Raw genomic sequence first — 19,846 nt, 5'->3', positions numbered from 1 at the left:
TCTGTAAATTGATGGAACCTCTTTTGGATTTACGGACTACTGAAACCTTGCACTGGGATTCATAATTCACGACTCGGTCGGCTGCGGGATAAGTTAGAGAAATCAGTGTTTGGGGCTCGCTGCCTGAGGCAATTAATATTCTGGCTTTGGAGCAAAAGGACATGGTGCAAGTCATATTAATTAATTTTTGTTTTGGTAATTTTCTCATAATTTTTTTAATTTATATTAGCCTTTTTGGAAGTGTTTATTAATATTAGCAAGCGAAAACCATGATGATATCAATATGCAAACTTTGTGCCTACAATCAGCTCATATAACTTTACTTTTGAAAATGATTTTATTTTGCATTGTATAAACCAAGAATTATTGACTAATCACATTTGCCTTACTTCTTTCATCTACATAACAATTGATTTTTATCTTAGAGTAGAGATTTTGTATTTTTCTGACCAATCTATGATGGACACGTGTCTTTATGAGTGTTTGGGCTGATTAGGCTCGAATTCAATTTCCAACGCGGATGACTGATGTGGATTCCATGTATTTATTCCCTTTCCCGGGGCCCGACCATAGCCCCCCACCCATTTGAATTACATTATAACCATCTCGCCAATTCCCCTCTCCCTCCCTCTCTCTCTGTTTGGCTGCCATTCAATAAGCAGAAACAATCTCACATCAGAGTTCACAGCATATGGCGAAGGAGCTTTGGCACCGGCGCCAGTCACGCTAACGCTGTGCGCGCGCTGAAGGATAATGAATGGAACGCGCTTGTGATCGGAGGTGGCCACAATGGCTTGATAGCGGCGGCTTACTTAGCTCGCGCTGGACTGTCCGTGGCCGTGCTCGAGCGACGCCGCCTCATCCTTGGAGCGGCATTAAACGAAGAAGTATTGACCCCTGGCTTCAAGTTGTCTCGATCCAGTTACCGCCAGAGCCTCCTCTGTCCCTCCATTATCAGGTTCTCAAAGCACATTTTCCATGTTATACTACTATTTATTTCTTTTTGAACTTTTTTTTTTGTATTTTTAGAGTAAATGAGCCGATCTTATTATTGTTTATTTGAGTTTTATAGAGAACTAGAGTTAGCGAGACAAGGATTGAAGTTATTGAAGAGGAATTAATCCATCGTCGTTTGCGCCTTGTTTGGATGAAAGATATCTTTTGTTAGGGCCTTATAAAGAGCTTAATCATTCCGAGATCTCCTAGTTCTCCGAACAACAGGCCGATGCTTATCTAAGATACTTAGAGATTTTTATCTTCTTTTAATCCGATTGATATTCCTTCAAAATTTGAATGTATGTATGTACATATCTCCAAACGAGAGGCCGATGCTTATCCAAGGTACCTTAGATTTCGATCTCCTTTTAATCCGATTGATATTCATTTAAAATTTGAATGAATGTATGTATGCTTATATATATGTTTGTATGTGTTTGAATAATGTTATCATTTATTCCATAAAAACAAGATTATTATGAATCGTAGATAAATTTGAACGGTAACAAATCTGAAAAATGAGATCTGTTTTTTTTTTTCAATAATGTGTTTTACCGTTTTTTGAATTTTACGAGTTTGACCTTCTTGATAATGTGCTTTTTTTTTTTTGAATTTTTATCCTAATTCACAGATATTAGAGTCAGTTAGAGAGGTTCTGTAAACTCATGGATCCACTTCTGAATCTTTGCAAGGTATTTCACCTCTCCAAGATTGTTTCAAGAATGAAGTACACAACTCAACCTTTTCGACTAGTTTGCTGCACCAGGCTGCTTCCTTTGGGTAGAAGTAAATGTTGTAAGATTTCCTTTCCCAAAGTTGAATTGGTTTCTGATGTTTTTGATTGCTTCACGTTATTATTGATAAGAGAAAGTAGTTAGAAAGTGACTAATAGGGATACTTTCTTCAGTCGTGTTCATACAAAGTAATTACCTAACGAGCTTGATGTACTTGCACGTTTCAATCTGAAGTTAGTCAGTCCATTCCCGTGAATCCAGTCTAAGCCTTAAATCATCTCTATTTATTTAATTTTACAAGGATTTTATGGATCATTTATTGTCTCCGGCTTCAAAGGTTTTGAATAACCGGTTTGAGGTTGTTGTTGTTTGATCCCTTAATTCCTCCGTGTATTATCCTTTTGACTTCATGGATTGCAATAATCAGGAAGTTTGTTTTGTTTCCTTGCATGGCATAATTGAAGTTAATTTATAGTGATTTCATCTTAGTTTTGTTGATAGGGATGCTTTCTTCAGCCAAGTTCATACACAGTAATTAACTAACCAGCTTGAGGTACTTGCACATTTCAATCTGAAGTTAGTCAGTCCATTCCTGTGAATCCAGTCTAAGCCTTAAATCAACTCTATTTATTTAATTTTACAAGGATTTTATGGATCTTTTATTGTCTCCGGCTCCAAAGGTTTTGAATAACTGGTTTGAGGTTGTTGTTTGACCCTTTAATTCCCATGTATTATCCTTTTAACTTTATGGATAGCAATAATCAGGAAGTTTGTTTTATTTCCTTGCATGGTATAATTGAAGTTAATTTATAGTGATTTCATCTTAGTTTTGTTTTATGAATACTTTGCGGTATTCTTTCTCTTTCTCTGTAGAAGCAATGGATCCCACCTTACTCTATCTGCGACATTTAATGCCCACTGATCAAAAAATTTTCTGGAGGCGTACAAAAGTTTTTCATCTGAGACCGCAGGGTACATATTTGGAGGATTGACTGAGATTCATGTTTTCATAGTTTTCCCTTAATAGAAACAGAATTGTGGGTTTAGATCTTACCAGTTTGAAAATAGATATGTTAATAAAAAAGTGTTCATCATTTTACAGTCTTGTGACATGCGGATAGATGTTCTGAAGGCAACCCTTGCAATGGATGCTGTGATAGGATAAGAAATTTTATTTAAAGTAGCAAGACCCCTCAGTTTTGGGATTTAAATCAGTCCATATAATCAGTCATACATGGAGGGACATATTCTATACCTTAAACATGCTGTGATATTTACCAGGCATTTTTTTCGGAAAGAAGACAGATTTTAGTGGTTGTTATCCAAATGGTTCAAAAGATGAGTAAGTGAGCAATTTTTTTCTTTGGTTTACCTTGTAAATATTAGTAGATCATTTGACTTCTTCCCCTTCAATTGTATTGAACACCAGGGAGTGGCTATGTTCTGCTACATCACGTGATGGGAGAAACTGACAATGATCCTGAAATTTGGTTGCATGTATATTATTGCTGGATTTGTCTATTACATTGTACATCAGCGACATAGCAAGCCTTGAATTGGTCCATTATCCTTCTCCTATTCTTTAGAATATATGAGTGCATTTTTACTAACAGCCACATAGTATTTTGTATGTCCGCATTTAGGAACATACAAAATTTTGTGATTTGAGTTTAACCAACTCAGCATAGGAATGATTACTTGACTACAAAATATGGGGTAGCTAAGTTATGCATCCACTATGAAGATTTATTTTTCCTTATTTTTTTTTTCTCAGTAAGTTAGCTGTAGTATCTATAACATTACGAGAGAAGTGGTGCCAATATTTTGTGGCATTGGCTATGATTCAGGATCTGCTGTTTATTTTCCTATGATCTGCATGCCAAAAGCATCTTCCTCCCGTCTGGTAGTTCTCTGTGTTTTATATTTTGAACTAATGACATTTACATTTGATCACTGTCACTCCTTTTGTAATTGTTAGTTTTACTAGTTCGCTGATAGTCCGTTCAGGTTGAAGGCGTTATATTTCATTATGGGTACAAGAATTATATATTGAACAAAACATAAGATAACTCTTCCTGAATCCTGACCTTATTGCTTGTATCAGCATGTGAAGCTTCACCAGTATGAGATTTATTGGTTATAGTATTATTGACAGAATCTTATGTGTTTTCATAGGTAAAGCATGTCATTAACTTGCTCATCCAATACACTGGATGGCAGCTGGGATGATCCTGCTTACACGGTGAGTAGAATTTTATCTTTTAAGTCTTTTCCACTTCCAAGCTTATTTAGCATGTATCATTGGCTACGACATGCTAACTCCTCCCATCCTTGAAAGTGAAATTGGCTTGACAGGTACTTGATAGCCGTAATTCTGTGCATTAATCAGACAAGCCTGCTAATCTGATACTGGTTTTATTTCTAAACCGAAAGTATATTTTAGGATGAATAAAAATGGTTTTCAAACCTAAACTTTCTTCCCTGCTTTTATTCAACTTCATAAATCATTTTTACTCATGATTCCCTCCCAAGTACATCTTGCTAGTTTGTTTCTGCGCATGCTATGTACTTTAAAAATCAGAAAGGAGGCCTTTTTCATAGAATTCCATTTCCAAATTTTTCCCTACATTTTTTCTTTTATCAAAGGCTTAGTATTGAATTTTAGTTTTCTGAATGCAATTCTATAGCCGTCCTTTGATTTCTGTTTTATCCTGAAGCTGAAAGCATTTACTCTTTGTGTAATGATTTTTTGTCATCACGAGGAAATATCTTTCATGGTGCTATGGGATTAGATTCTGTTCGGCTCATGCGGCCTTTTTAAAGGACGGTAAATCTGACTACTTTTTTCTTCACGAGAGAAGAGTGCATGTTCAAATTTATTATTATGATTATGATGATTTTTATTATCCAAATTTGTGGATGCAGGTCAAATTATAGGACTCCGTTGCCAGGCCTTTACTTCTGTGGAAGTGGTAACGGTAGTAGTGTGATGGGTGCACTGGCCCGCAATGCTACAGAGATAGTTATTCAAGATTTGAAGGCAAAATCAAATTGATGTTCAGAAAAAAGAAAACCAAGCCATGCCTTTTCATTATGATCTGGGAACCGGGAAGTCAAATTCAGAACTGATGCTTGCGGCCCTATGATCGGCTCTTTAAGTTTATGTCCTTCATTATTGAATATTATTTATATTATTTAATATTTATCACCAATCTAAACATTTTGAAATTGAAACAATATTATTTTTATGCATAAAATTATTAAAATAGAGTATTTAATAATATAAATATGGATATTATAATAGTATATTACTATCATTAAATATTATTACTATATTAATATAGTAAGAATAAATTAACAGATTAATATACATTATAATAATTATAATAATCATAAGTATAAAAAAATAAATATAATCTATTGATTATTTAAACTAATTTTATTTTTACACATTATTTAATTATAAAATATTAGTTAATAAATTATGAATGATAATAGAATTACTTAAACAATAATTTAAAATAATTATAAAAATTTATTAGTACATTAATTTTATAATTATTAGCTAATCAAAAATTTTTCCTGAAATACTATTATTTTAATTAATTTTTCAAATATCAGAAATATTTAACATAATTTTTTTTTAAATATTCAATTTTTATTATAAAATAACAAAATCAATTAGTTCAAGTAATAATTAGAATAATTCTATTTTCATATTACATTAATTAGTTATAACAAATATATTTTAATTTTAATTAAATTATTATTACTAAAAATTAATAAAATTATTTACTAAAAATTAACAATTTGAAAATAAAAATTATATTTAGTATTATATTAATATCATAAAAATAATAAAAGAAAACTAATTATAATAATTAATTATATTTAAATTATTTATTAATTAATTAACAATTTAAATAATATAAATTTGTTTACTTTTATATTAATATATCATAAAATTAATTAATAATAATTCATTATAATAATTCATTATTATCACAAATTTAATAATTTAAATAAATTATTGAACTATTATTATTTAATATAAATTTTATATTTAGCAATAATTAAAATAATTTTAATTTTACACATTAATTATTTGTAAAGTAATACATTAACATATTATTTGTTAATAATGATCTAAATATTAGTCAATAAATAATATATTAATTAATAATAAAATTTTAATGGTGTGAATTAAAATTTAAAATATTAAAAATTTTTAATGACTATTTTAAAATAATTTGCTTTACAATATTATATAATTAGAAAATATCATTTCCTAAAAATCAAATCATTATCCAACTATTCATTAGCAATTACTGAAATAATTATATTTATTATATTAATTGATAATGAGTTAATTACATTAAATAGTCAACTAACAATTTTCTAATAAAAATTATTTAAATTATTATTTATTATTAAATACCTTAATTTGGTTGAATCATTATTATAATTGTATATTATATTCTATTTATGTTTAGAATTTAGACAGTAAATTTTATATTAATGATTAAAATAAACTACTTAATGGAGTAATGAAATAAAACCATTTAATTAAATTCTAGATCGTAAGTATACTTAAATATTAAATGTAATTTAAAATAATGTTATATTTAGCATTTCAAAATTTTAACTTGATATATTTATAATATTTAATCCATATAAAATTAAAATATATAAAATTGAATTTATTAATACTAAACATAAAAACACATAAATATCTTAATGTTAGAAACAGAAATATTGTTTCCAGAAACTTGTTTTTTATTTTCTTTTTTTGAAGAAATATTAATGTTTATCGCCACAAAGAAAATAAAAAACGAATCATAAAACCGAGAGAATAACAGTTGCCAAACAACACTTGGCATAGTCATTCTGCGTAGCAGAGAACGAATTGGTTGAGAAAAAGAACTGAACCATTCAAGAAAACTTCAAAGCCCTATGAAAATGATGGTAAAATCTAGCTGATGCGTGCTTCACTTTAAAAGCAAAAGGCCAAAAAAATTAAAATAAAAGAACAGAGAAAACAACACCAGAAATCTCTGCTCTAAAAGTTATAACCCTAACTTGAGGTCTAAAAGCAAATAAGAATTGCAAAAATCAGGATCTATACTCAGTTGTGAGCATGTGCTGGTAAAACACCATGTTACTACAAATACTTACATGTATTAATTTCCTACTATGAAGCAGATAAATACTAGTTTAAGTATAATACCTCTAAATTTTTTGATTATGTAGACCAATAAGAAAAAAGATCTTTTCACTCTTGAGTGTTTAAGCTTTCACCAGTCCCTTGACCACCTGCCCAAGTTAGTTAAAATCACAAGTTACTAACTCACAGTGAGAAGAAATAATTCGAGGATTGATTTTAACAGTATTTGAATGCAGAACCAACTACTTCGCCGACCAGAAGCAGACTTCGGATTGAGTGTTGTAGCGTTTGAGGCAGCTTCTAACCTACGGCCTTCATAATTTCCATTGAACTTGTTTCCAGCACTTAACCTCCAAAAATTATCTCATTAGCATAGTGTGTATCTGCAAAGAAATATTGAAGATTTGAATAAAATAAAAGCAATTAGTATATGATACATTTACATCAGAATATTGTAGTAAGAAAGCATTCAACCGATTTTAAATCAGTTTTGAGTGTATACCTTGGACATTATAATGATGTCATAAGAAGTGTTATCGAGCATATTCCAAAGACAGTCCTTGGCAAGCAGGGCATAAAGGCACTAATGCTCTGCTTTGCCAGGCCAGCAACTAAGGATTGACTACGGCATCAACAGCATGAGCTGTCAAGTCAAAATACTAGGGAACTTAGGCAAAGCTAACTTCCAAAGTAACTCTAGACAAGCTCAATTGCAAGCGAAACCCCGAGCACCAATGTTTGGAACTTTAAGCATACAACATATACGTTTCCCAACAACATCATCTCCTATAAGATTAGCTTAGTTTTGCATTCAAAAGAATAAAAAATTAAACAAAAATGCACTTTATGGAATCAAAGTAAAGATGCTATATCATATTTATTTGTAGAATCTTACATTCCCCGGCACTAAATATACACATATATAGAGTGAAGAGAGGATACAAACTTGCTGTAATTGAACACAATATCAAGCTCACAAACATTCCTGAAGCATTTGTCCAATGTTTGCACAAAAACTGAAGCCATCACATCAGAGAACATGCAATTTTAGAGCCAAGATTTCATTAAATCTTATAGTCTAATAACAATAATTGCTAACAGCGTCCGTGCAAAAAAAGAGATCACCTAGAAGCGTATTGATGCAATCAAAACTTTTCACTCAAAGACACCTGAGATAAATTCAACTAAGTGGGGTGACAATAAACAGATGTCACCTACTCCAGCACACATGAAATCAATTTCATTTTCTTCTTTTCACGAAATGCTCAGTCAAAAAAATCCATTGCATAAAAAGGTGTGTCCAAACTGAATTCAACTTCAAATCATCACAGAGACCATTAAAATGGATCTATTCAGCTTTATAAAAAAAGGTTTTCATATCTATAATGCAAGGTTTAAGTAAAGCATTGAGTAATTGAAATTTTGATTTTAAAAGGATGGTAACACAAAAGAAAAACATTCATAGATTGATTATGCCATTGCTCAAACAAGAGAATCTATTTCATAAAAAAGGTTTATCCAAAAAACCGAATTCAACTTCAAATCACCACAAAGGCCATAAAAATGGCTCTATTGAGCTTTATTAAAAGTTTTTCATATCTTTAACGCAAGATTATGTAGTCAGACATCTCCAACTATCAAGTATTCAAAAATCTTGATTTGAAAGCACCATAAAAAAGAACAACATTTCAAGATAGATTACTGCATTATAATTTAACTATACAAGAAAAATATTAGAAGAAGCACACCTCGTATCAAGTCAAGCCCAGCTAGTTAATTTTCAGAACTATCAAATATCAAGAAAAAGTAAAGAGTTGTAAAATGCTTGTAGACAAGGCGACTCTCCTGCAAGCCAGAATTCAAAAACAATTAATCAGAGTTCTAAAACGGACGCAGAGGTAAAACAAAGCTATGGCAGTTATTAACAAGATTCAAACAACAAGTTTAAATCAAGAGGAGAACGTAACAAAAATTAATTGGTTTCTAACCGTAAAATAACAAGGAAATAAAAATTTGAATTAGAAATCAAGAAAATAAAAGAAATTGCCGGAAAATAATTGGTTTCGCCTCTATGAAATTGTTTATGTTCTCAGCTCTACTGCACAAGATTGTTAAAAGATCAAAATAAAAATTGAAAGCAAAAAAAAATAGATAAATAAAAAAAAAACTCTCAAGTAAGAACTCAAGAATGATCGACTAGGTCAAATAATGAACGAGATTACAAAAAATGAATACAAGGTTCATGCGAACCAAACAGAATAAAATTCAAATTAATCGAAGAAGAAGAAGAAGCTGGTAAAGGATCGGGACCTCCAAAAATGTTGCGTATAAGCTCCCGCTGCTTCTCCACTGGCTGATTTCAACGAAATTCAGCGCCATGTTGATTGTTGCAAAGGAATTTGAACGAGTTAATAAGATAGCGATCTTCATTTTAAAATTGAAAAATAATAATCAAATGAGAGTAAAAAATCTCAAAAGGAAAAGAGAAATTTACCAGATATTCGTAAATTTTTGCGAGATAAGGCTTGCCTTTAATGTTCATGAACATCACAGCTTTTATCATCTTCGCTCTTTTCTCAGTCCCTTCCCGTCCAACCAAACAGAAATATGGATCTGATAAATTCTCGCCTCCAAATATAGCTAGCGTTCTGAAATTTGTAAATGGACAAAAACGTCCTCGACCTTCAATAAAACTAACCAGAACCAACGGGTTAAATTCGGAATATAACATAAAAGACAAGCCAAAGAAAATACGAATTCCAATAAGGTTAAATTAGGAAATTGACAAACCAAAGAAAAGAGGATTTATGAATTCGTATTTTGTAAAATATGAAAATTAATATATTTATATCATATTTTATATAAAAATTATATATAATAATTTATGTTAATATAAAAATATAAAATATATTTTTTAATTTTATTAAATTTATTTATAATTATTATTAAAATTTTAAATTACATCATTTTCATATTTATTTTTTTACCATATTATACTCATTATTTTACTATATCGTATCTTCTGCACTGTACTGTTGAGGCAATTTTCTTACGTCCTCTTTAGCTTTAACTGAAGCCGCTGAACCAACTTTGGGATGCTCGTATTTCGCTTTTCTCTCCATAAATTATGGTGGCTTTGACACAGTAAATAGAATAAGCAAAATTGGAGAAACAGACAGATACAGCCAAACAGAGAATGTTTCCAGAATTATATCCGAGTTTTCAAACAAAACAGAAACTGTTGCACAAAACAACTATTACTAGAAAATCTAACATGTCCTGCTTCTGAATTGCATCATACATAAAAAGGTTCCCATGCTCTTAATTGTTTAATTTGTCGCATCAAGGAAGCCTATATGATTAAAAACAAGTAGCACCATTAGTTTTCCCCACCTAAACAGATATCCTAGAAGCATTCTTCGGCAAAGTAAAAGGGGGACACACACAAAGCATATACATTCAGCAAATAAAAATTACATGACAGCAAAGTCACTTCTTATCGCATTTAGAGCTGCTGATGTTTGATCTGTACAAAAGGTTTGGAGCAGGTGAGTGTGCTTGGTCAAAGTTCATTGGAGTAAAGGCACTCGTCCACGAGTTGGCGAAGGTTAGGATTCTCCAAGGCAGCGGCAACTCTTTCTTTGTCGTTCAACTGCTTATTAACTGAAGAAAGAACAAGGTGAACAGGATTAGATCAGGAAGATTGGAGACTGAAAAATGATAATGGTGAAAGATATCAGGCTCGCAATATTGAGATAACACATTATAACTCACTATAAAAAGAAAGATTGATGAATAGCAAACTAATGCAGTAGATGAATGTCTCAAATAAATGTATGATTCACTTGATATATTATTTCTCTTACCTTTCTAGGAAAGAAAATCCTTTAGCTTTTGTTCAGAAAGAACAAGCTAAAACATTAAAACCCCGGTATGTCTAAATCATATAAGAGAAACTTCATTAAAAGAAGACAACCTATATAAATCAATAAAGAAGTGATAAGAACGCCAGATAACAGAGTTTACCATACTGAATTTCCATTTTTAGCATTGCCATAGCATGAATGATCAAGATATGTTGGTTAAGATCTTCAAGTTATCCTAAATAAACTTGAACAATCAATCCCCAAACTTCAAATAAGATGATTTCATTTTCAAGAAAAGCATTCAAAAATGTTGCTAAATAAACTTTTACTATCATTTTTCAAACTTCACCTGATTTTTCATCAGCATGAGATCCAGGAGCTACTTTAATGTCAACCTGTAAAGATAAATAATTAAACCATAAGTGATTTTCAGTAATGGTAACAAAAACAAAAATATCCCAACTTCTAAAACTTTACTTGGAGTTTACATAAGGGAATAAGGAAAATAGAGGATTTCAAAGATCCAACAGCTTGTTCTCATCGATTTATTGATTGAAAAAGAGGGAACTGAATCATCCTACAACAGCAATGCAATAAAGTATTCTTTTTTTTTTCTGAAAATTAATTGAGAGAAAGAATTAAATTTAGATAAAATTCTAAAATTTACAACTTATTATAGAACAGAAACTGACCTTAAAATGTGGAGGAAAACATTCTTTTAATTTAACCCTTAGGCATAGACCGATTACTGTCGCCATGCTGCAATGCTGAATAGTGGGAGTGAAAGTTATCCTAAACAATTAATCAACTATATTACCACATAATAAATCAAATGACAAGGAATTAAAATTAAGCGACATATTTAACTCCAAAGTAAACTTAGAAAACTTAATTTACTAATTCTAAACGCAATTTTATTTAATTTTAAAACAAAATTAAAGTGAGAAAATACTCACAGAATTCGACCGAGCTTCTCATCAACGGTGATTGATTCCTCGGAGAGAACGCTAAGCTGCTCCAATGAATACGGATGTTCTGGATCTCTGATATCCCTCACAAAATTTACACTTACAGTCAAAGATCACAACAATTTTTTTAACGTTTTTCAACTTCGTTTTTCAATTATCACCAAAATAATTTAAGAAACAAAAGAAAAACAAATACAGAAATACTCAATTTAATATCTGAAGAAAAGAAAGCGACCAAAAGAAGTTAAGTAATGCAAATGAAAGATAAATTTCTAGCTAAGATAATTGAACAAATAAACAAGCTAGCTCAAAACAAAATCAAGATCAGATAAAAACATGGAAAAATAAATAGTAGAAGGATATCATAGATTTCGAGGGGATCAACGGCGTCGTCGCCGTGAGGATCTTCGGTGCGAGCGACTCGTTCTTTCTTGGCATGAACAACTGGGTTCGCATTGATCAGGCCCAGAGTCATGTTTCGCTGTTCTTCGCTTCTACGATTTCGTTCACGGACTACAAGGTCCTTTATTTTTTCGGTGGAAGATAAGGAAAACTGAAGGTGTTGACTAGAAATTGCTTTGACTTACTTTTTGAAAGCATTGATCACGGATTAGTTGTTTATATCTTCTTTCCATCCAATGCGGTAGTGCCACGTCACTTTTTTTTGGTGGGGTAAAGTTTCGCAAAAGCCTATTATGCTTTCTGAATGACCACGTATTCGGAAATTATCCGACTGATGGCTATTTATTATTGAGTGAAATTTTTATTTTCAATGCCCTAGATAAAAATTATTTTTTCTTTTTCATACAGTAGCTCTTGTGACTTATGTTCATTTAAATATTAAGTATATTTTATTTCTTTTTTTTTATTTTTTTGGTTTGGCTTAAAAATAATTTTTTTAATATTACATATAATCTCTAAATTATAATAAAATACTCAATGTGATATTTAAAATTTATAAATAATTTAATATAATATCTCAATTATGAATTTATTACTAATTTGATACTAATTTTTAAATAATGTCTAATTTCAAATAATAACATAATCTACAAATAGTTCATATATTACATTAAAAAAATTTTAAATTAAAAATCAAATTTAATCTTTTATTATAAATCAAAATATTTCATAAAATTATTCTATTTTTTAATCTTCAAATCACCTGGCATAACATTAAAATTGAAGTTTGAAAATTATAAATTTAAAAGAATTCATGTATATAATATTCTTTTCTGATAAATATAAAGACATAGAGTAAGTATCGATTAAAAGTTAAAAAAAAAAAAAGTATTTTTTTCTATTACACGCAATAAAAATAGACCAGATCTTGCGAAATACAATTTCGGAAGACGAGAAAAACAAAGGTAGTAATTATGTAAACACAAAACATGTTTTTTCCTTCTTAAACGGTTAGCAGTGAGAACAAGAAATAATGTTTATTCACCTAACCAAGAGGTGGATGTTGATATGCAGTTCCTATTAGTTGATTTATATTTGATGCTGATCTGTTGATTCAAACCCGGGGCTACTATTTTACATCACATAATTTCTGACAGACCATTCTGGACAATAGGCAGACGCTCTCAGCTTGCTCGCTGTGCCATGGCTGCGGGCTCTGGTGCAACTTCAGCCGCTGAATGCACATTTGCAATGGGGTAGGGCTTGTCATCGATTCCCCAAAACTTAGCAGTTTTTACATCATCCTGAGCCATCAATCGTGAGAACTCCTCATGGTCATACTTCAGCGTTGCTTTTCCCCCAAATTCACTGGGAAGGTTCTCAACATCAAAGTATGATTTCATGAGCTCCACGCTATCTTTATTTTTAGGGTAAACAAACTTCACCTTCTGAGCTGTTTTGGGATCCAGAAAATACCTGATAGCCTATGGAAATGTACATAGCATAATATCAATCAAATGAAAGATTCATCTCCTAGAGGAACTGTTATGCAAATTTCATGTTAATGTCACAATCTAAGATTGACATATTTCAACTACAGGGAACTAACTAAACTGCTTTTATGCTATCTCACATCTTGTCAAAGGAGGAAGAACAAATAGCTAAACTAACCAAATGGAAAGGCAGGAGACCTAACCTTATAAAATGCTTCAAAAATCCTTGGTGGATTATACAAGAAACCAATTGCCAGCCTCTCTGGATAGTGGCTCTGCAGAATGTAAATTATATCACGGGCTGTTCTGACAGGAATATTGGTGTTCAATGAAAACCCAGTGAAATCTATCAACCAGGACATTTGTTCCTGGCCCTCAGAGAGATTCATGATAGCATTTTCTAAGAGATACACCAAATGGCGGATATTATTTTCTGCTGATGTTGTATTCTGCCGAGAAGTTATAGGCGGAAAAATTAATAGGGCAAGTTTAGAAAAGCTTGGTGACAAAACAAACTGAAGGAAACCTAGCTCAAACCTGCATGCCAGGCCTCATTATAAGCACAGTCCTTCCTTGACGGTCATGAAAACTTGCCCTGGAAACTTTTCCAGTCTCACCTTCATGTGCCACTTCATGCTGGAGAAGAACATGTCATGAGGTAAGTTCTAAGCAACCAGAAATAAAGCAATTATCACCAAAAATCATCCCATTTATAAACTCATAATCATATGCAAATACAGAATGAAACACATCATCAATGATCAAGGTAGAAGGCAAGGACAATTATCAAGCTTCAGGATCATAAAAATTTAATTTTATATTGAGATTTGAGACACCAAAACTGATTTAAACAAGCTTCAACCTCAACCTACTCAATAAAGCTTCTAGCATTCTAACGGATCAGAAATCACTTGTACAAAGTATCAAAATCTGGGGACAGGAATTTATCTAACATACCCAGCGGATTTCTTCCGGCTTATAAGTTGATCTCCACTTTAATGTCTCTTCCAACATTTTCTTTGCCTTGTCAACATTCCAATTCCGAGCTTCCAAATATCTCCTCAGGCACGCATCCGTACAGTACTTTGAACTGCGTCCAGACAGTGGTCCTATAGCAGCCCTGAGTTCACTCACCTGCATGTCAACCACTTATTAGAGTTTACTTGCAATTAAATAAATAATTAATTAATTAATTACCTTCGCATCTCGTTGCTCGGAATCATCCTTCTGTGTATGCTTTCTCCGAAGAAACATTTCACTGCAAACAAAATCAATCACAATCTTAACAACAACAATAACTTTACAGTTCAAAAAAAATTAAAAAAAAAAAAAAAGAAAAGCCACTGTTCTGATTTTCATAACATAGGTTGATTATAACTAGCAGCAGAATATCAGTTAAAGTCTTACCAAACAAGAAATTAATTATAGATTAATTCTCCTAAATGAAAATTCGAAAAGCAAAGCAGAGAAAAAAAAATCCTTGACGAGGCGTTTCGTATGACAAACATTCAATTAACAGAAAAAATTTCAATAAAATGAATTTTTTTATACTTTGTGATCAACAGAAAAAATTAAAATAAAACATAAAACATAAAAAGAATCAGTCAATGCAGATAGATCTACTCAACAACACTCTAAGGATTACCTGATAAGAAATTTTTTCGCGGTTAAACAAAGAAATTAACGATCAGTTTTTTTCAACGGCCGACGACCGGCAGCCGGATTTTAATCAAACAAAACAAGAACTTCAAAAGTTAAAAAAACAATAATAATGATAAAAAAAGAAAAAGAAAAAGAAATATACCTGATTAAGCAAGAAAAAAAAGCTAAATGTCGGAGCTTTCGGGGGGAAAAGAAAAAGAAAATGAACAGATTTTTTGCACCGAGAAAGTGAGGAAACTTATGAGTCTACGAAAGTGTGATTAAATTCAAGCGAAAGACAGAAGAGACAGTGGATAGGGAGGATCTTGCTTTTATTATGCAGGAAAGCAATAGGGGTTGGCGAGACCACAGTGTTGGCGTTTAGTTTATTTTAAGCAACAAGTGGGACCCAGGCTATACCAATTTTGCTGTCTGTCACATTTTTATTTCGTTTTAAAATAAATCTAACAATTTTAATATAGAATATTAAAATTTTTATATTTATATTATATTTTATATAACAATTATGAATTAAAATTTATATTAACATAAAAATATAAAATATATTTTTTAATTTTATTAAATTTATATATAATAATAACTCATTTTAAAATTTTAAATTATATTATTTTTATATTTTTATATTATCTCTATACCATATAATTATATCATATTTATTGAAGATTATTGATCAAGTAGTTAAATAATTCAAATTTTTATAAATAAAATTTTAATTTTAAATCTTATTAATAAAAAAAATAATTATTGAGAAAGTTTATTTTTTATGAGATTTAATTTATATCGATTCTGAATTAATTGAGATATAAAATAATTATCGGATATCAAAATTTTTAAATATAAAATTATATTATATTTTAAATTATTAAATTTATTTAATGAAGGACTCTGAGAAAAAAGCAAAAATTATGAATTTCTATTTCCTTTAGGTATACCTTTTTTGCGCATTTTAGCGGTTGTTTAAACGTTTAAACCATGTGTTGGGAGGGCTACTTAAATGAAGGAATAATTGAAGAGATTGAAGAAAAAAAAATTAGGTTTTTTTTATACATATGAATTATGCGAAGCAGTAAAGCACGTCTCCTTTATATAAAAATCTTGCTCTTTATACTTCAAAATTTTGGATTTTACTCATTCATTCAAGTTATCTTATGGTGATCCCAAATAAAAATTTAATAAAATATTTATAATCATTTTTAAATTGTAAGAATATGTTATAATTATATATTCCAATACCAATATGAATTTTTAAGATCATTCACAAGCATTTAAAAATCTTTTCTTATTTTACTATTTAACAGTTTCTTTGATTTTTTTTTTATTCTATGAAATAGCTAATACAATTGTTGACAGATTTTATCTTGGAATTCCAGGTTAATACCAAATTAGGTAAGAGATGGTTTAAGGGAAAAATTTTTTACTAGAGTAATTGAGATTATTTTTTTATTAATTTTACTAAATATACTTGTTTAACTATATAACACATAGTTCAATCTCATTGTAAATAGTTTTCTCATAGTAGAATTCTATTATTAAAAATTAAATAATATCAATATGAATTAATTAATGGGTATCAGTTAACTTGATTCTATCAATATTCTAACATAAATAAAACCAATTTTTTAAATAAAAATTTTAGATTGTGCTTGGTGCATAAGATTATAATAAGATAGAATAAAATAATATTATAAATAAAATTAAGTTAAATAATATTATCTTATTTTTTATTTAATGTGTGTAAAAATTAAGAAAAATAATTTATTTATTAATCAAAATTATTAATCTTCAAATTTTATATAATTTAGATTATTAAAGTAAAATTTAAGAGTATAATAAAATATATAAATTTAATTTTATAGATTAAAAATAATTTTATCCACTTTGAAATATTAAACTATCCTATACAAAAAAATTATTAATTTTTCTTGTAATTTTATTTTTTAAAATATAAATCAAATATAATATATGATAATTATTATTTTATTTTAACGTGGTATTAATTTTTTATGTTATATTATTGTATTGGATAATTCATCAACCAACAACTCGGATTAGGATATCAAATTTGGGAGCTGACTCTTAATTTTATTGGCTAAGGCAAATTCAAAATTAAACCCCTGCTTTGTATACGGGTAGTTTCATAGCCTTTTTAGCTCAAATAATGTTATAAATTTTCTCATGTCCTTGGCAGCATTGCACCACCTTGTTGAATTTAAGAGTAGTTGGATTTGGAAGCTGAGACTTTTGAGTCACGCAATAATTTAGGTTTGGACCAAATCGAAAGATGTGATGGGAAGAAATGAACTCAAAGCATCGATTGTCAAACCCCGAATCCACCTCGTTTACTTCAATTGCCAACGCGATCGCCGAAGTGCACACTTAAAATTGCTCGTGATCGAGAAGAGCATGAATAATTTAAACACACTTAATATTTTCGACATTTCTTTATTATTATAATCGTTTTGGATTTATTTAAAATTCGTTTCAGGTGGCGATTAATGCGACTCAAACGACACTCGACTAATAACAACTATGTGACTGCTAAAACTTTTGTTCTCATCAAATCGAACGTTACTTGCGCCGTATTCTAGAACATGGCCACTGACAAATGAGAACTTAATTATATGGTGTAAAAGCTTTTTAGTTGTTTGATAAATAGTTGTCCCACGGAGCTTCCACCACTTTCTAGACGCACCATGATTTTTTCCTGTCGTGAAAGCCAAATGAAACGTACGATGGACATGGACTCGCATTCCACTAAGCCTTGCTTTTAAAAGATTTAATTATTTTCGAAAATCTAAATTATTATGCTTGATTAAAATCTAATTAATATAATTAAATATTTGAGTCGTTCAACCAATACACGTCCAAATTATCATATTATCAATATTCAAAGAAATAACTCATTCCTTACAAAGGAAAGGATTGCCTAACGTTTTATTAATATTTCATCAAAATATCATTTCAAAATTACACACATAATTTTTAATTTACGTAAAATTATTAAATATAATTAATATTTATTTGAAGTTATTAAATATGATTTATAATTATTTATATAAATTTTTTTAAAATTTTATATATATATCTAATCAATTTTTAATTATTTCAATCAAATTGTTAATCGTTATCTCATTCATAAAATAACAAAAAAGATTTGATATATAAAATAATCTCTGTGCTTCACAAAGCTTAGATACATAAAATAATCTCTGTACTTCACACCTGAGTATCTTCCTTTCGTTGAAATTTTTTACACACATCTCACCTCTTTCCTTATTTTTTTTTTTTTATATGTAATTGATTTAAGTATCGAAGTGCATAAAAAAAAAAAAAACAATTCTAATGCCCCTAATTATGCTTTCTGACTACAGATTTAGACCATGCAACCTTCAACAATCTGACACCAATTCCCTTAAGCTAAAACGCCAAAAATACCATAAACATTAATGAAATTAGCCAAACTTTGTCCCCCATCTAGAATCAGTAGGACCAGGCGGTGGCCGAAACATTAATGAGCTCAAAATTACTATTTGAATCCATCTTAGAATAGGCCAAAGCCCATAAACTGCAAGCATCTACTTACTATTTAAAGGTGACAAAAAAAACAAAAAAAAAATGAAATTACCGAATTCCCAAAAAAAAAAAAAACTCAAATATGTTAAAATAATTATATTTTACATAAAGTCTAAAAATGATAGGAACTAACTCGAACTCAAAATAACATTAATTTAAAAATAATTTAAAACATGATTTAATTCGTCTCACAAAATAAAATAATCTAACTCAAATACATATATTGTAAATATATATATATTTATGGTGACACTAAATTATGGAGTTAAAATACAATTGAGATGAAGGAAAAAAAAAAAAAGAAGAAGAGAATCAATTCTACTGAAAAAGAGATATATGTTGAAGGTTTATAAACAAATCTTCGCTTTACTATTAAGGAAATAAATTTTTTTTTTCTCTTCATAATTGTTTATCTATGTTAGTCTAACCAATTAATATTAGAATAATAATTCTACTTTACTTTATACAACAGAAATGAAACCATGAATATCAGCAACTTTAGTTATATATATTGATCTGAAAATTTTCATACTAGCATACTTGACCAATCAAGAGTTAAGGATTAATTTTTTTCTTAAGAGTTTCAATTTTTTTTTATTTACCTCCTTGGGTATCGAAACTCATTTGTAAATTTGATGTTGAATTAATAATTTCTTTATCAATAAATGGGTTATATATATATAATGATCATTAACCAAAATGTTTAATTTTTAATTCCTTTAACATTTTATTTAATGGTAGTTTTCACTCAAGAAAGCAACATTTCAACATTTTGGTCAATAATAATTGTTATACCCAAGTGGTTAGGTCAGTAATAATTTCGGCTGCCACATTGTATATATTACAATTTAATTGATCACGTTATTATTTATGAGATATAAAAAATAAGATTAAAATCATTTCGTATAAATAAAGTATTCTTCACTTTCTTTATTCGCTTTCGTTTTTTTATTTTTCATTCACTTGATTGATTTAAGTGTTGGAATAC

General features: G+C 29.7%; 3 protein-coding genes and 1 pseudogene across 18 annotated transcripts; 1 reads left to right on the top strand and 3 right to left on the bottom strand.

Annotated features, from left to right (window-relative positions):
* Positions 1 to 211: 211 nt before the first annotated feature.
* On the top strand, positions 212 to 4,958 carry LOC111301073 (uncharacterized; annotated as a pseudogene). Its single transcript, XR_016330065.1, has 5 exons — positions 212 to 958; positions 1,073 to 1,341; positions 1,628 to 2,283; positions 2,604 to 4,557; positions 4,656 to 4,958. The product of XR_016330065.1 is annotated as an uncharacterized LOC111301073 (transcript).
* Positions 4,959 to 6,690: 1,732 nt separating this feature from the next.
* Positions 6,691 to 9,941, bottom strand: LOC111300045 (uncharacterized). 13 transcript variants are annotated; one of them, XR_016330060.1, is made up of 6 exons: positions 9,389 to 9,941; positions 9,205 to 9,247; positions 8,643 to 8,739; positions 7,397 to 7,910; positions 7,134 to 7,277; positions 6,691 to 7,043 (listed from the first exon to the last, which is right to left on the bottom strand). XR_016330060.1 is itself a non-coding variant. In XM_089747988.1 (4 exons), exons 1-3 carry the CDS (start codon positions 9,623 to 9,625, stop codon positions 8,684 to 8,686), a joined length of 336 nt encoding a protein of 111 aa, XP_089604114.1. In that variant the 5' UTR covers positions 9,626 to 9,841; the 3' UTR covers positions 6,691 to 7,277; positions 8,643 to 8,683. The 13 variants fall into 13 exon arrangements, 3 of the variants coding, with proteins under 3 accessions (XP_089604114.1, XP_089604115.1, XP_089604116.1); XR_016330061.1 differs by having other exon boundaries at positions 7,141 to 7,277; XR_016330056.1 differs by having other exon boundaries at positions 7,150 to 7,277.
* Positions 9,942 to 10,074: 133 nt separating this feature from the next.
* Positions 10,075 to 12,330, bottom strand: LOC111300782 (protein AE7-like 1). 2 transcript variants are annotated; one of them, XR_016330054.1, is made up of 6 exons: positions 12,092 to 12,330; positions 11,717 to 11,822; positions 11,453 to 11,552; positions 11,110 to 11,155; positions 10,761 to 10,870; positions 10,075 to 10,557 (listed from the first exon to the last, which is right to left on the bottom strand). XR_016330054.1 is itself a non-coding variant. In XM_022896399.2 (5 exons), exons 1-5 carry the CDS (start codon positions 12,201 to 12,203, stop codon positions 10,457 to 10,459), a joined length of 465 nt encoding a protein of 154 aa, XP_022752134.1. In that variant the 5' UTR covers positions 12,204 to 12,327; the 3' UTR covers positions 10,075 to 10,456. The 2 variants fall into 2 exon arrangements, 1 of the variants encoding a protein (XP_022752134.1); XM_022896399.2 differs by lacking the exon at positions 10,761 to 10,870 and having other exon boundaries at positions 12,092 to 12,327.
* A 766-nt stretch (positions 12,331 to 13,096) lies between these two features.
* Positions 13,097 to 15,564, bottom strand: LOC111300781 (uncharacterized). Of its 2 annotated transcripts, none has more exons than XM_022896396.2 (6): positions 15,428 to 15,564; positions 14,821 to 14,881; positions 14,581 to 14,757; positions 14,161 to 14,259; positions 13,827 to 14,072; positions 13,097 to 13,614 (listed from the first exon to the last, which is right to left on the bottom strand). In XM_022896396.2, the coding sequence occupies exons 2-6, from the start codon at positions 14,875 to 14,877 to the stop codon at positions 13,315 to 13,317; spliced, it is 879 nt and encodes a 292-aa protein (XP_022752131.1). In that variant the 5' UTR covers positions 14,878 to 14,881; positions 15,428 to 15,564; the 3' UTR covers positions 13,097 to 13,314. The 2 variants fall into 2 exon arrangements, with proteins under 2 accessions (XP_022752131.1, XP_022752132.1); XM_022896397.2 differs by lacking the exon at positions 15,428 to 15,564 and adding an exon at positions 15,269 to 15,351.
* Positions 15,565 to 19,846: the final 4,282 nt, after the last annotated feature.

Source organism: Durio zibethinus, chromosome 18, assembly GCF_047325235.1.
Source record: "Durio zibethinus cultivar Kanyao isolate XHJ-2024 chromosome 18, ASM4732523v1, whole genome shotgun sequence".
Classification (NCBI taxonomy): domain Eukaryota; kingdom Viridiplantae; phylum Streptophyta; class Magnoliopsida; order Malvales; family Malvaceae; genus Durio; species Durio zibethinus.
This window is presented reverse-complemented; position numbering and strand designations above follow the sequence as displayed.

What these genes read in the sequence shown, in the direction of transcription:
- LOC111300045 (XM_089747988.1), bottom strand. Translation starts at nt 9,625, where the DNA reads ATGTTATATTCCGAATTTAACCCGTTGGTTCTGGTTAGTTTTATTGAA. An exon ending in CAAAAATTTACGAATATCTG is followed by an intron (nt 9,248 to 9,388) that starts GTAAATTTCTCT and finishes CGTTGAAATCAG; the next exon opens with CCAGTGGAGAAGCAGCGGGA. An exon ending in TATACGCAACATTTTTGGAG is followed by an intron (nt 8,740 to 9,204) that starts GTCCCGATCCTT and finishes TCTGGCTTGCAG; the next exon opens with GAGAGTCGCCTTGTCTACAA.
- LOC111300782 (XM_022896399.2), bottom strand. Translation starts at nt 12,203, where the DNA reads ATGACTCTGGGCCTGATCAATGCGAACCCAGTTGTTCATGCCAAGAAA. An exon ending in TGATCCCCTCGAAATCTATG is followed by an intron (nt 11,823 to 12,091) that starts ATATCCTTCTAC and finishes CTGTAAGTGTAA; the next exon opens with ATTTTGTGAGGGATATCAGA. An exon ending in TCATGCTGATGAAAAATCAG is followed by an intron (nt 10,558 to 11,109) that starts GTGAAGTTTGAA and finishes TTCTTTCTTCAG; the next exon opens with TTAATAAGCAGTTGAACGAC.
- LOC111300781 (XM_022896396.2), bottom strand. Translation starts at nt 14,877, where the DNA reads ATGTTTCTTCGGAGAAAGCATACACAGAAGGATGATTCCGAGCAACGA. An exon ending in AGCCGGAAGAAATCCGCTGG is followed by an intron (nt 14,260 to 14,580) that starts GTATGTTAGATA and finishes GTTCTTCTCCAG; the next exon opens with CATGAAGTGGCACATGAAGG. An exon ending in TAATGAGGCCTGGCATGCAG is followed by an intron (nt 14,073 to 14,160) that starts GTTTGAGCTAGG and finishes ACTTCTCGGCAG; the next exon opens with AATACAACATCAGCAGAAAA.